The following is a 15,077-nucleotide window of genomic DNA, read 5'->3' on the forward strand; positions in this document are numbered from 1 at the left end:
TTATTTTCATTTGAATATGGGCATTATCACTAGCAAGGAACATTGAAATGGGTGGTGCTATCAAAAGCGGAAATGTGCTGTAAAAAATACCATAGAGTTTTTACATGGATTATTGAAGTTTTGTATTTGTGTTCCTTTTTTGTTAAGAATCTCGTAAAATGACCGCCATTACGAAACAACAATGTGTATCGCCCAAGAACATATCATATAATAAAAATAGGTAACGAAAAACAATTTTACTGTTTAACCAGTATAATACATGTACTTTTCTGTTTGCATTACACAGAAGAAAAAAAACAATGTGAAAGCAAAATAGTCTCATTATAAAATGCAAAGGGCCATAAATAGTATTGAGTCTTCATATTTCTTAGCAGTTACTATTTAAAGCGTTTTTTTAAACGCCCGCATATGTTTTGAAGATATGAAAGTATGATAGATAAATGAAAATGTATATGGCTCAAACTGGTAGCGTTTGGATAGATATATATTTAATTATAAAAATGATAGCTTTCTAAAACAAAATGTTTACGTCTGGAATCGAAGTGAAAGATCTAAGCAACGGTAAACACTTTGAGTTTTTTCGACCATATTGTCTCAAGGGCAGAAACAAAATACAAGCACATTAATTAATCATAAGAGGACGCTTTAGAGCATCTGATTCAAACGTGATTAATGAGACAAGTTACGATGTACCAGATTCCCATTATTGGTAATATTTTGTTTGCAGTCTTACACTCTTTGTGTTTTTACTATCAAAATGTCTTTATGACAGAAAGAAATCCAACCAGATAACTGAATTATGAAATTAAATTATACATTCAAACGTGATAAATGAGGCACGTGATGATGTACAATATATATGATGTTTGCCCTTGTAGGCATTTTGTTTGAATTACATTATCAAGTACAAGGGGACGAATAATTGTACTGACAACAGCAACAACACATTAGCAACTTCTTTGCGTTGCGTCACACATTCAATTTTAAGATTCTGTTCTAGAATCAAACCAACACGAACAAACACGTTGAAACGAACGGTTCTCTGCTGAATTTGGTACAACTTCGTACGGTTGCGTGTTTGCTATAGGCGACAGAGTGCAGACCGCCGTTTGAGAGGTTTTAAAAGCATCATAGAGGACGGTATTCGACAATACACTAAATGGCATAGATAACATGGTCTCCTTTGACATCTATGCATGCGCACTTATCATCCGCTGCTTTATTTCAATAACGCTCGCATATACTCAAATGATAGACATACATGTATTCCACAATTTCTTATCTTAAACAAGACATCACCATTATTAGAATTTAGTCATAAGATACTAATACAAAAGGTTCGTTTAATAAGTAATATGAATTTGACACAAATGTGCTTTTTGTGCACATATATATTGATGACTATTTATAGTGTTCAACAATTTATATTGTCCAATAGTTTCTGTTTGAATGTTTGGTCAACTTCATAGAAAAACTTCCCTTTCGGACACAATGACATTATAGTAACCAGCAATGCCGGCACACACTGGGCTTGGACTTATATTTTTATAATTAAAGAATTAGTATTGAATTATTTAAAGAGACATATAATAAAATCTTACGAAAAGAAGCTTATTTAGTGTCGTGTCTCATACAAGTAGCTTGTTTATTTTAGAAAGATTTATTTTATGTTTATTTCTTGTCAACGTAGTGGAGTATTCATTTACAATTAAAATTATCGCCGTTATCAGTGTTCATGACTTTTTAATCCGTTTGAACATTGCATTTTAAGCTTCAACAATGATAAACTATAAACGCGTTAACGATCGAATATCAGTCGCTGTTGGCGTTTGTACGTCTTTCTTTGATAGTGGCATTTCTGTTTTCATGGAAATTACAAATATGTTTTATATTAACTAATACAATACTGCTGTATGTAACACATATTTAATATATTTACTTGTACAATACTGCTACTTGAAGCAACAGTAACAACTGTTCATGGTGTACGCTTCTACCTTTTAATGTAATGCCTTTAACCTTATTGGAATATTGCAGTTGCAATTTCAAATACCATGTTCCTTTCATTTTATAAAAACCATCCTAGTGTGGGAGGGCAAAATTAAGTGCCTGCCATATGTTAATGTGTCATAAATTATAGCTAGGAAGGAGGTTTACATTAGAATTGTTTTGTTGAAATAAAAATAATGCCAAATGTGTATCCCTCAGCGTTTATAATTGTAATTCGATGTATAATAAAAATTAACAAATTGACAAAATATACCGATAACAAGTATTGATATTTAACGTGCATTCATTTACTTCTTAGAAATATAGGAGTCAACACTAGTTGACAGTTTGTTATGAAAGATTATATGCAAAAACGTATTTGGTGAGCTATTGATAATGTTACTAAAAATGCCCTCGACGAATCAATTTAACTATAGTTTGAAATGACAACGAGATTCGGTTGTGTGTTGATGTTTGTTTGTTTTTTGTTGTTTTTTTTCCCTGTCTTTTTTGTTTTTAAGGCAAAAGCCTAAATGTTTTGTATAAACTTAACAATAAATTATGTATTTTCTTATTGACGACATAATTTCAACAAAATGTCGTCAGTCGATAAGTTAAACTAAGAATATGTAGTCAATAAAAACTGTCCAACTGTAATTTTACTCTTATGTAAGACAAACAAATATTTGTGGTTATTTTCCTTATACACGAAAACAATTAAATCTTATAAAAACAATATCTTAACAATATTTGTTCTGATCTTATAGCTAAAATTAATATCATTGCTTAAATATGGTTCATGAATAGCGTTATGCATTTTTGTGAAATCTGATAAGCAGTTCGCTCAATAAATAATTCTAACATATTTTATTATAATTTGCACAAAGATTAAAGACTTAAAACGAACAGACAAACAACATCAGCAACAAGTAAGTGCAATTCAAAAGCTATATAAAACAGTGCACTTAAATAAAGTATAAAGAAACCTGCAATATGCGACCTTGTGTACAATTAATCAAAATGACAATACAATTATTAAACTGTCTGCATCGATTTCATTCTAAAACTTTCGGGAATCTTCGTACAGCCACAATTATCATAATGTTAGATATTTCAGGTTCAAAAGGTGACAACTTCATGTCATAACTTCAAACTACATAATATATCAATATATATAGTATTGCAAATGTGTGGCGCCACTAAGTTACGTCTGTCGTTGCGTATTTAAATCGCGACGTTATTATGGTAATTCAAGTTAAAAGTTCAAAGCATTTTACAATTTAAACATGCGCTTTTTTATCTATGCACTTGTCTTGTATGTTTACTTTTTATACAGAATAACAAATTTGTATGATTTATATGTTTAATGGCAACATGTTTTTTGCCAATTTTCTAAACAAACAAAAATAGTTGCAAATCTCAAGTAGAGATCCATGTTTTCATTAGCATTCACTGCACAAAAATGTTCACCAAATGGAAACTATGTTTTGCGCTGTAAAAATAACTAATACGTTTAGCGTGTATTCATACTTAAACTTATTGCAGTGAATAAACAGGTAGCTGGTAAATTCCATGTCATTTAAATAATTTTTTAAATGCATCATTAAATCTTTACAAATCTGTGGCGTCTTTAAGATATGTTTTTTAGAAAGATTTCGAAGATTTTGAAAAGGCGCTTTATAAAACGCCGTCCATAAAAGGTAGCCGATCGAGTCAACAACAAATATAATTATTGTTTTAGCATGTGTCAAATTTACTTTTTTAGGATGTGTATAATTTACTTTTTTAGAAAAAAAAAATTAATTTCCATCAAAGTACAGCATTATGTCGCTCTATGGGCGTCCCCCATGTATTTGTGACGAGATGTCAGATCTTAGACTGTTTTGTAACGACAGCTACATAGGGCATTTGGTTCTTATTAATTAAATAGAAAACATAACTGATGTATTTCTTGCTTTTAATTTACGTTTTTGTAATATATTGCAGTAACTACAAACTAACAAATTATTCAATACATGTGTATATTGCTAAAAAAAATTATTTCGGAATTATACATTTTGTAAAGAGTTTGGGGAAACACTCAAAATGTTCTCAATGCAATTATGTTATTTGAGAATATTAACTACGACAAAAACATTATCATATACAGTTGCGTTTAAGAAAAGTGGTCATTGGACTTTATTTTAAGAGTGTGCATGGGGTTTTAATGTTTTGGGATGGGGGGGGGGGCACCAGTGTCTTTGACACATTACTAGTTATGATCAGTGGCACGTCCTATTTATTGTCGTGTGTCGTATGAAACTAACTAAGAATAACAAGTATGTGTTTCCTGCAAATGTTTATGAAGTAGTGTTAGTCATATATTTAGAACAAAATCAATATAATGAAATGTATGCTAAGCTAATTGCCTAACAAGCCCACACAAAAGTTTAATCAGCTTAATAAATACATAAACTTTAAACCCAATAATTATTTACTTAAACAAACAATCGTTCTTACTAATGCAGTTTTCTTTCTGAGCCCGAATTATAGGTTCTGTAAATATACCTTCTTAAAAACGCTTCTGTATATAGAAATTCGACTAATAAGTTATTTAATTAGTTATGCCACAAAACAATTACTCGGTCAACAAGTAAGAAATAATTAGAAAATAATGTTCTTTGAAATATCTTCGGGGTAAGCATGGATTATGGTTAAAACGAGCTTAAATGAAAACCAAACTGCCTTAAAACTTAGTTTACTCTATTTATAAACTTATTTAGATAGGTGTATTATTAATGTTTGTTTTTGTTCTTGAAAAAAGTACTAGTTAAAACTTGCGCTGCCGGTGTTAACATTACAATTTGTTAATTGGCTTAACACATGTAAATCTAAAAGTAAACAAACTTAAAACCTCAATGAATTCATAAAGCAGTATATTTAAATGGGGAAAATACATCAGACACAGGTAAAAAAAACAACAATTGCTCTTAAAAACAGAATAATAGGCAAAGTTCCATGAAAAGAAAAGTCCCCTGAGCAAGAACAAGTGGAGAACGCAGAGAAGGAAAGCACACATGTATCTGAGTCAGACACTGACAGCTCGGGTAGTGGTTGGGCTGATTTAGACATACCATCTAGGAATTTTTCTGCCCATCTATGTCAAACCCATCAAATACAAACCCTTACATAACGGTAATCAGAGCCATAACAGACAAAATGAATTCGTCTGAAATATCTTCGATGGAGCAGGTGGGATATCATTCCAACACTGTATGCCATACTTATACATTAGGAAAATGGAAATAAAACATAGTGAAATGACATCATTAGTTTGTGCGAGCATTAATGTTGTGCCGATCGATGTGCCCGGAAGTGAAACGAGATTAATACGCCGGCAAATAAATTTCCGCTTTGGCTCTTATATTTAATAATTGCAGATTTTATGCAGATTGCGTAATAATTATAAGAACGGAATATCATTTTTCTGGATATCATCGGTGAATAGCCTGTAAATGCAAATTAGGCTTTTTCCTGACAGTTCATATGCCGATGAAATGCTGAAAAAATGTTATTCCTTTCTTACACAAACTACGTATACACAAATAGACGTTCGTGAAATAAAAAAATAAAAAGCCATTTTCTAAATCATGTAAGGAATGTAAGCCCCGACTTTGATGACTATTATCATACAATTAAAATGCAAGGATATGAACTGACAGGTATTCTGACAAGAAAACAAAACCATACGAATATTTCGTGTGGGGGAGGGTGAAAAAGTGATATGACGCAACGTTGGGCACGACAGCTTGGCAATTTTGCTATACAAAAACACTAATGCAAGATGACATGTGCATTTGCTTGACGTCCACCTTTTGCTTTGTTTGACTTTTGTGTTTTCTCGGAAATATAACAGGCTTAAATTAACAACAGATAATTAATTACATTTTCGTGTTTGTGCACTTTCCCCCCAAAGAAGCCTATTAACGATACTTGTTGCTAGATCTTTGTATGTTTGTGTTAATACCATTCAAGGCTTTGAAAATTTAAAACATGGCCGCAAAATAACTAAACTTCAAATCATTCTTAGACAAAAAGGAACACCTATATTGTTTCAACGGGAATTTAAATCAGAGGATTCCTGGTTAAAAAGGCGTCGCATCAGTTCGATTATACCACTATATATGTATATAAAATTATGACTCTTCGTAGATAACCCGTGTGAGTCAATATCGACAGTTTCAAAGAAAACATCAGAAACCGGCCAACTTATTTCATAGTTAAGTGGCGTTATGCTCATCCACATATTGACCGTTCACTTTAAAAAAAAGCTATTGGTAATGTGACTGCCAAATTCGTACGTTCCAAAAGATAAAATACAGCTTCGGACGCAGGATGCACTGATATTGTGTAAGTTAATCGTTTTCAATGCTTCATTGAGATATGTTTATACTTTAATCAATTTTTTCGCCGCAGTAGTGTTTGCTTTTGTGAAGAAATTAATGTCAATGAAGATTCGAAAAATGTTATCTCCACCACTAAAATAATTGATCTGTTTTTCGTATTTCAGGCATTTTATTAACAAGTACACTTTAAAGTAAATTAAAGTCTTCGTGTAAGTTAGGCTATGCAGTTAACTATGTTTAAGCACCCAGTGTTTTGAAGAAAACAACGTTTATTTTGTAAACAAAGTCCAGCGGCCCAGAATACATAGCATGAATGCAGTATCAGTGTTAGATTATGAACTATGCCATACGATTTTCTCGGCCCTTACCTTTATAATATTCTAACTCAGAATAATTGTTACAAAAACACCAATGGGCATTTATACCAATCAATTGTCGCCAGTTATGATTAGCATTCCATTAAATTAATTTATGCTCATATGCTTTGAGACATTACACTCACAGTGTTCAATAATAATAAAATATAAAACGATTATTTATTGTTAACATTTGCCCAGAACTGACGCTACTATGCAATCTGAATATGCATTCGTCAATTTAATAAATGGTCTGAGCAGTACCATGTATTCTTCATAAGCATGACTCATTTGTTATTTTCTAATGATGTTTTTCTTTTTGGTGGTTTATGAATCATTTACCGTTATTCATTATCGCAATGCAATTCGACCTTAATTGTTTATGTAAAATGTTAAAGTTGGAAAACTAAAAGTAAATTCAGTCGAAGGCCGTGAACCAGTGCGTATTTATTTTATGTTCCAATTTTAACAATAGTCATTTCGCTTGCTATATATGTTCAATATTAACATATATGAGAAGGAGATGAGGAAGGAGATGAATAAGGCAAAGGAGGAGTGGGTGGTGTAGTACTGTTGCAAAATTGACAAAGATATTACCAAAGGAAGCGTTAAGAAGGCCTACAGTATCCTCGAGAACCTCTCGAAGACCATTCTCCTAACCGAGAGTGCCGCAGTCCCGAACAGGTGGACTGAATGATGCAATTACCTCTATAACTTCCCGCTTCAACCAGACCCAAGTGGCATTCGTAACGATCACAGACCAGAAGCTGACGAAAGTCTGTCCATTATTTAGGCACAGGTGGGAGAAGGCAGTGCGCAGTCTTAAGGCAGGAAAATATTCGGGAGTGGACAGCGAGCTGCGTCCCTACCGAGCTGATTCAGCAAGAAGACGAGGCAACTACTGCCGGCAATATTCAAAAAGATCTGGAAGGAAAAGAGGCAGAATGGAACCTAGTCTCAGGTCATCCCATACCGAAAATGGGCAACTTCAAGATGTGCAAAAATACCTCATCATCAGTCATACGCATCATTCTCAAATGCTTGAAGAGTAATGCAAATGAACTGCTGGCGAAAGAGCAGGCTGGATTCAAAATGGGCGGATCTTCAACAGCAGCGTATAATTGAGAAACACTTCAAACACCGACGTAAGCTCTTCCTCGGTTTCATCGGATTTAAGAAAGCTTTGACATAATGGATGACACCAGCAGTGGACTCCAAGCACTTACCAACCTCTCCAGAGCCTACTGGAAAGAGCAAGAGCATACGGGATGGAGGTCAGCACAGAGAAGTCAAAGATCATGGTGAACAGCAATACCAAAACCAGTGCAGACATCGCCATGAACAACGAGAAGCCGGGAGACAAGACCAACTTCACGTACTTGGGAGCAACACTTACTAAGAATGGAACCAGTACCAATGAGGTGGGAATAGCAATAATCAAGCTGAGCAGGTTTTGGGGTATTAAGCAGCTCCATCAGTTTCCCCACCAAGTACAGATTCTACTAGTCCCTCATAGACTCAATCTTTCTATACGGTTGTAATACCTGGGCGCTTCGAGCGGACACAGAATGCAGGATACAGGCCTTTGAACACAAGTACCTTCAAAGACTGCTCCACATCTCCTACGTGGAGGAAAAGACCAACGAATACGTCTTAAACATGACTTCAACACTTGTTTGCCAATAGGAGCCCTTTATATACTGGCGACCGTCAATAGACGAAAACCTGGCTTGGTGAGGACACGTCAACAGGAACGACACTCTGTGAAAGACAGTGCTCACGTGCACACTTAAGAAAGGTCGCGTCAGAAGAAAAAACATGTGAAAGAGTGGATGTCTCTCCTCATACATAATTTACTAGATATTTATGCTATGTCTGAAAATTGTGAATACAGAACTAGAAATGCCTCACAAAGATGCCCTTACAACACCAACACAGGTTGCTACGTAGGCATATCAAACATATATTTTATACAGACCAAGGACCATAATTCTGACAAATATCGTCGAAGCCCAAATATCTTACTTCATGATTATGTACTCAGTAAGATCAATCCACTGTGAAACTTATATTAAAAAAGCAGTGAATTTGATCTTTACCCAATTGGTCACAAATTGAATCCCAAACTAAGTCTACATGTATGCTACCTACACAAAACATTTAAGTAGAATATCTCCATCCAAATGTACATATTGAATGGAAATCGTCTCTATATTTATTAAAAGAAGCCTTAGCAAAACATGCCCCAAATGCCACTCTAAGTAAGGCATGCATGCAAGATTGCTATATCCCTAATTTCTTTTAAAAAATTGGTCAATGCCAACTTAAGTTATAGACGCCTTCTCGCAAGCCTAATATTCAGTATTTTTAAACCTGGTTATTAAGTGAGAGATTGTTCAGGAGTCAATTAAGTAAATCAGTGCTATAAGCACAAGTAAATAACCCAATACAATGCCCTATAACAGACAAGCGTGAGATTTATTGGCATACACAAACTGTTATAGCTATGCATCTATTGAGGCCCATTACAGTTTGTTTAAAGAAGAAACCGTCAGAGACGGGTGATGCTCCCCAAAGTGTATTTTGTCACAATATTGCACTATATATTCAGATAAAAGGAAACGTCTTGAGGGCACAGTAGTTGGGGGGGACAAGAATTTTTTTATAGAAAATTTCAAAGGGCCAAAACTCTGTGAAAAATCATCCGATGAGAACCGGCTGATAATATGCACATATGCTCTTGGTAGTGAAGCTTCCCATAAAGTTTAATTGAATTCAGGTTATTAGTTGCTGAGAAATAGCCCATACAAGAATTGCACTATATGTTTAGTAAATGGAACATTTCAAAGGGCCATAACTCTGTGAAAAATCATCCGACCAGAACCGGCTGATTATATGCACATCTCCTCTTGGTAGTGAAGCTTCCCATAACGTTTTATTGAATTCCGGTCATTAATTGCTGAGAAATAGCCCGGAAAAAAACGGACGGACGGACAGACAAAGTGGCGACTATATGCTCCCCCCAAATTTTTTTGAGGGAGCATAATAAACACAAAAGGGGGCTTCGGTACAGTCCTTTTTTTAGTACATTGGTGCAAAGGAAGAGCGTGTGATGAATTAAAACAATAAAACATTATTTTTACAAATGACAATGTCTGAAGATGACTTAAGCAAAACATACTATTCATATGAGAGTTTAAATATGGCTGAACTGAAATACCTTTGCATGAAAAGGTGTCATGCTTTTAGGATCAAAACAGGACAGGGAAAACAAAAAGTTATAAATGAATAATTGCATGACATTTAGCAGCGTCTGAGATTCAATCATGATTTATGATGAGCATAACAACATTCACTTTGTACCGTATGTGCCAATTGGTTTGCATTAGCTCTTTGTCAAGTAGAAAGTGAACGAATATGAGCAGCATTTTTTTTGAACTAGCAACAAGACACTTGTGAGGATTTGTTTTATTAATATCATTCCAATTATCTTGTGCAAGATTTGGTAAACAAGTGAAGCCCACACTGTCGCCACAGATTTCAAGTCGTTAGAAGATGAAGAGGTTTTCACATAGGTTTTATTTTATTTAGCATTACAAACGTAGACCTATCTGGCTAACAAATTAGGGTAGAAGACATGAAGTGTTTTCCGCTAAGTATTTTAGCCCTGTTTGATCAGATATTATTATCCTTTTGTGTTTCATGAAAATTCTTATTCACTCATTTTGCAGATGATTTCGAAATGATTAAAACACAACACATGTTTATTTCATTCTATTGTAAAAGGGCATAATAAATAAAATAAAATAATTAATTATTACAGTTTGATATACAATTTACTAATAATTCTTAACCATCTAACAAAGAATATGTATTATTATGTTTAAACTGTCTTATTTAAATACAAAACCACCAACTCAACCAACACCTTTCTTGAATGTATTGAAATAATAAAACAATAAATTAAACAAGATTATTGTCAAGCAATATAAGTCCCCTACCGGCTCCACCATTGTCAGAAATTCCACCATTTTTAGATTATTTTTTTATATATTTGTTGCCATAGCAACCAGAATTTTTGATGTAGGAACAAAATGAAATGACGTGCATAATGTCCATATTACCATCTATATATGTTTCAAGTTATATGAAAAAATATTAAGAACTTTAAAAGTTATCGCAGGATCCAGAAAACCACCATTTCAGCAGTATTTCTAGTCTATTTGTTGCCATAGCAACCAGAATTTTTGACGTAAGAACGAAATGAAATGACGTGCATAATGTCCATATTGACATCTATCCATATTCCAAGTTTCATGAATAACATTAAGAACTTTTAAAGTTATCGCAAGATCCAGAAAAGTGTGACAGACAGACAGACAGACAGACTGACTGACTGACTGACTGACAGACTGACAGACGGAGTGCAAACCATAAGTCCCCTCCAGTGAAACCAGTAGGGGACTAATAAAGAATCATATTCATCATACCATTACGCTTATATCGACCTGATACAAGATCCCGGATATAATTTTTCTTTCAGGTCAGTAGATATTTATAACAGTAAAAGTTTATACCAAACACAGTCAAAATAGTAAAAACAATCAATACCAAGATGTGTTACATTTGAGACATAAAAAGCGACAAAAACAGCAAAATATGTAATTTAAAACTATTATAAGCAAGTGCTCAAGACATAAAAATTAACACATCAAATGTCATTAAACAGTGTATTTATCGCTTAAATGCAGAGTTGCAGCCATTATATTTTATAATTTTTTTAAGAATGGGGCAGCAGAGGTACGATAAACACAAAAAACAACAGGTTACTGCTATATTATATATTATTTTGCAATATGTCAGGCTTGGCACAAATTTAAAAAAAATGTTAATGATTCACACAGAATTATGCAAACAATAGGGCAGTAACTTGTTATTCTTTACATATCAAAGCATCATAGTACTTATGATGTATGTACAATTTGTATGCATCATTATCTAAAGAACCAGCACAATTAGATGTTAATAAGAAGGGAATTATACAAAAAAAGGTATGATAGACAAAGTTTTAATTAAAGAAAAGAAATATTGCTTAATGCAAATACATTTTAAACAGTGGCAGTTTTAAAGCATAATAAAAGAGCTTCTTTATAGCAATAAACGATATAATCAAAAGGCGCGAATAATTAGCGCAATATTAGCTCACAATTTACATATTTATTGCAATATATATTGCCATAGAGGTTCCTGTCATGTTTTCAGTTCAACTTTTTAAATTAAGACAGCAATCATTATATTATTAATATTATATAACAAGTTTCAAGATTGAGTATGATAAATGGTGTTTTTCACATTATTTTTCATTTCAATTCAGCCAGTCATTAAATATTACAAAAAATAATAAGTCTGCATATGTCTAATAGTTCATAATAATACAATGTTGTGTTTTATTATCACACAGAAAATAGTAAGTGTGTCATCAATAATGGTGTACCTGTTTTAAAATAAAACAAGATGTGTTTGTGAAACACTATGTCCCCTCCCCATATATTTGATCTTTGACCTTGAAGGATGACTTTGACCTTTCACCACTCAAAATGTGCTGCTCCATGAGATTCACATGCATGCCAAATATCCAGTTGCAATCTTCAGTATTGCAAAAGTTATGGCAAATGTTAAAGTTTGATGCAAACCAACAAACCAACAGACAGGGCAAAAACAATATGTCTCCCAGTATATACTGGGAGACATAAAAAATATAAAATACCTAAAAATGCTTAATAGATGCTTAAAAGATGGTCCAAAATGCAATCGATTAAACAAACCAAAAATATTTATTTATACATAAATCTATTATGCAAACAAGCAAGCAAGTATTGGTTACGTAAACTTAGATAAAAGCTAAAGAGGATCCATATATTGTGATGTCTGTTTTGAAGCTTTATAATGCATGCTATCAAAGAGATATGTAATCATCTATTTATCTTACAACAGGCATACTGACATAAATTGAAACATGCGCTGTCACATGAGCAAAAAATAAACCTCCACTTGGCCTTGTAACAAAACTAAGACAAGTATTTGGAAAAGATATGGGCAAAAAGCGAATGATCTATTGTGATTTATTTTGTTATTTTACATATTCGTGAACAACAAGAGCTCTTGAGGACAGAACAATCCACTTTTATTACACTCTAAAAACAAAACTAAAAACAAATCATTTGTACCCTATACAAAAACCAAAAGACTAGAGGAAAATTCCATTCTCAAGTAAAGAATGGAAAATATTTATCTTTATTTTCAAAACAGTTACCTCGTCCTCACCCATTCTAAATAAGGCCTCATTCATAGTATCTGTACATTGCGTTTTCTTTAGTATCATTCAATATATTTTAAAGTGTAATTTAAAGAACAAAAGAATCACATTGATTGTAACGTTAATCTTTAATAAAAAAACTGAACTGTGAAATCACTTATTTTCATGGAGGTCTAATTTTGATTCCCCCGCCCTTGAGCTAATATACGTGAATATATAACTACTGCAAATATTCACCTATTTAATTATTAATCAGCTTCTTCCAAGCTACACATTTATCCATACATACATGTACAAAGGGACTTGTTTACATACAAAGTATTTGGTTAATTTTTAATTTTATAAATGTATTTAATTAAAGAGTCATAATATTGGAATTAAAAAAACTCCATTGCCAGTTCAAATAAGGGACCTTCAGAAGCAAATAAAACACTTTAACACTGGGCCATTTTGGTTGTGGAAGTTGGAACATAACAGTGTAATTTAATGGCATTTAAAAGTAATATTCCCTAATTTCCCATTTCAACAAATGTTTTGTAATATAAATTTAAATTGATTTATTCATAAAAGAAATATCTTTCATAGCCACAAGCGTTGTTTGAAAATTTAATTATGACAATTAATTTTGAAATTGTAATTTGCAAATGTAAGCTGAGGCCTGCTTGAAAATTTGGCAAATTCCTCTTCCTAAATTTCTGCTCTTATCTGTTTCTATGCAAATGGTTCTATGATATTCACTTATTATGAAAAAAACATTGGGACATGGTCTAAAATACAAACACTGCATGTATGGCAACAAAATACGCGTTGCATCATTAGAAAACGACTTTACCTAACATCCGTTTATTATACTCAAGAGTTAAGAGAGCTGCACCTGGATAACACTACTACACCTGATACGATTGTATGACACTCAACTTCATGGAACTACATATTGTATCTAGATCAACTAAATTTGCTAAACCCTAAAAAAATTGGTCAATTGCTGCTGGCCCTTGACCTGGGGAAGTAGTTTACGTCTACAAGACTTAGACTGGTCACCCTTTTTTTTCTTCTCAGGCTGACCTGACTGGTTATCACAGGCAAGCGCCCTCTTCTTTGTCTGGTTTTCTTGTACTGCTTCAGACTGATTCTTTGAACCTGCTTTCTTCTGTTTGACTGGTTTAGCATGATCAGAATCTGTGTCCGTGAAAGGCATGTCAGAGTTGGTCACGTCAGACAGACGTTTGACAGAGGAGGGCTTATCAGCACTCTCCTCCTTTTGCAGCATTTCTTCTAAGGCCTTTGCTGCTTCCCCAGAACTGAACTTGGTGCCAGCATGCATAATTGTTTTACTGAAAGAAAACACACACAAATTAGCATAATTTCAATGATAGATAGCTATAGATTTTTGCTATAATGGACTATCAATGGTGTATTATGTGACATGAACACGGATCCTTATAATTTATGTTGTTGTTTTTTTTCTTTTTATTCCACACCTTAAGTATTTAATGTTAGACAAATGACAAGTATAGAACATACCACTTTAGATGGTATAAATGCTAATTGTTCATAACCAGCTTTTCAAGTTTCAGGGGTGTGATTTAAAAACCACCTCAGGTAAGAAGAAGAGCTGTCACCATAGAATGACTTATACCCCCCATAAACACTTGATAAAGTTATGAGCTTTTTTCGAAATCTAAATGCAGATTTCGAAACCTAAGCGCGGACCCTAACTTCAAGGTCAAGGTAACAGGGGTCAAAATTTGTGTGCGTATGGAAAGGCCTTGTCCATATACACATGCATGCCAAATATGAAATTGCTATCTGAAGCGACATAGAATTTATGAGCATTTTTCGAAACCTAAACGCAAAGTGTGGCGGACAGACAGACGGACAGTCTAATCACTATATACCCTCCTTCGGGGGCATAAAAATACCCCCCACCCCCTTGCACAATTCAACTTAACTCTTTGTTTGAATATAGCTCCAGAAAAAGTTAATACCTATTTTTAAACTTATTTTGACATTGAAAGGGAGAAAATCAGC

General features: G+C 33.5%; 1 protein-coding gene across 2 annotated transcripts in view; it reads right to left on the minus strand.

Moving 5' to 3' along the window:
- Positions 1-10,476: 10,476 nt before the first annotated feature.
- LOC127874166 (PCNA-interacting partner-like) overlaps positions 10,477-15,077 on the minus strand; it is a 68,323-nt gene continuing 63,722 nt past the window's right edge. For both annotated transcript variants that reach the window (XM_052418363.1, XM_052418364.1), the window contains exon 13: positions 10,477-14,380. In XM_052418363.1, coding sequence (XP_052274323.1) covers positions 14,005-14,380 — 376 coding nt within the window. In that variant the 3' untranslated portion in view covers positions 10,477-14,004. The remainder of the gene's footprint in view (positions 14,381-15,077) is intronic.

This window comes from Dreissena polymorpha, chromosome 3, assembly GCF_020536995.1.
Source record: "Dreissena polymorpha isolate Duluth1 chromosome 3, UMN_Dpol_1.0, whole genome shotgun sequence".
Taxonomy (NCBI): Eukaryota; Metazoa; Mollusca; class Bivalvia; order Myida; family Dreissenidae; genus Dreissena; species Dreissena polymorpha.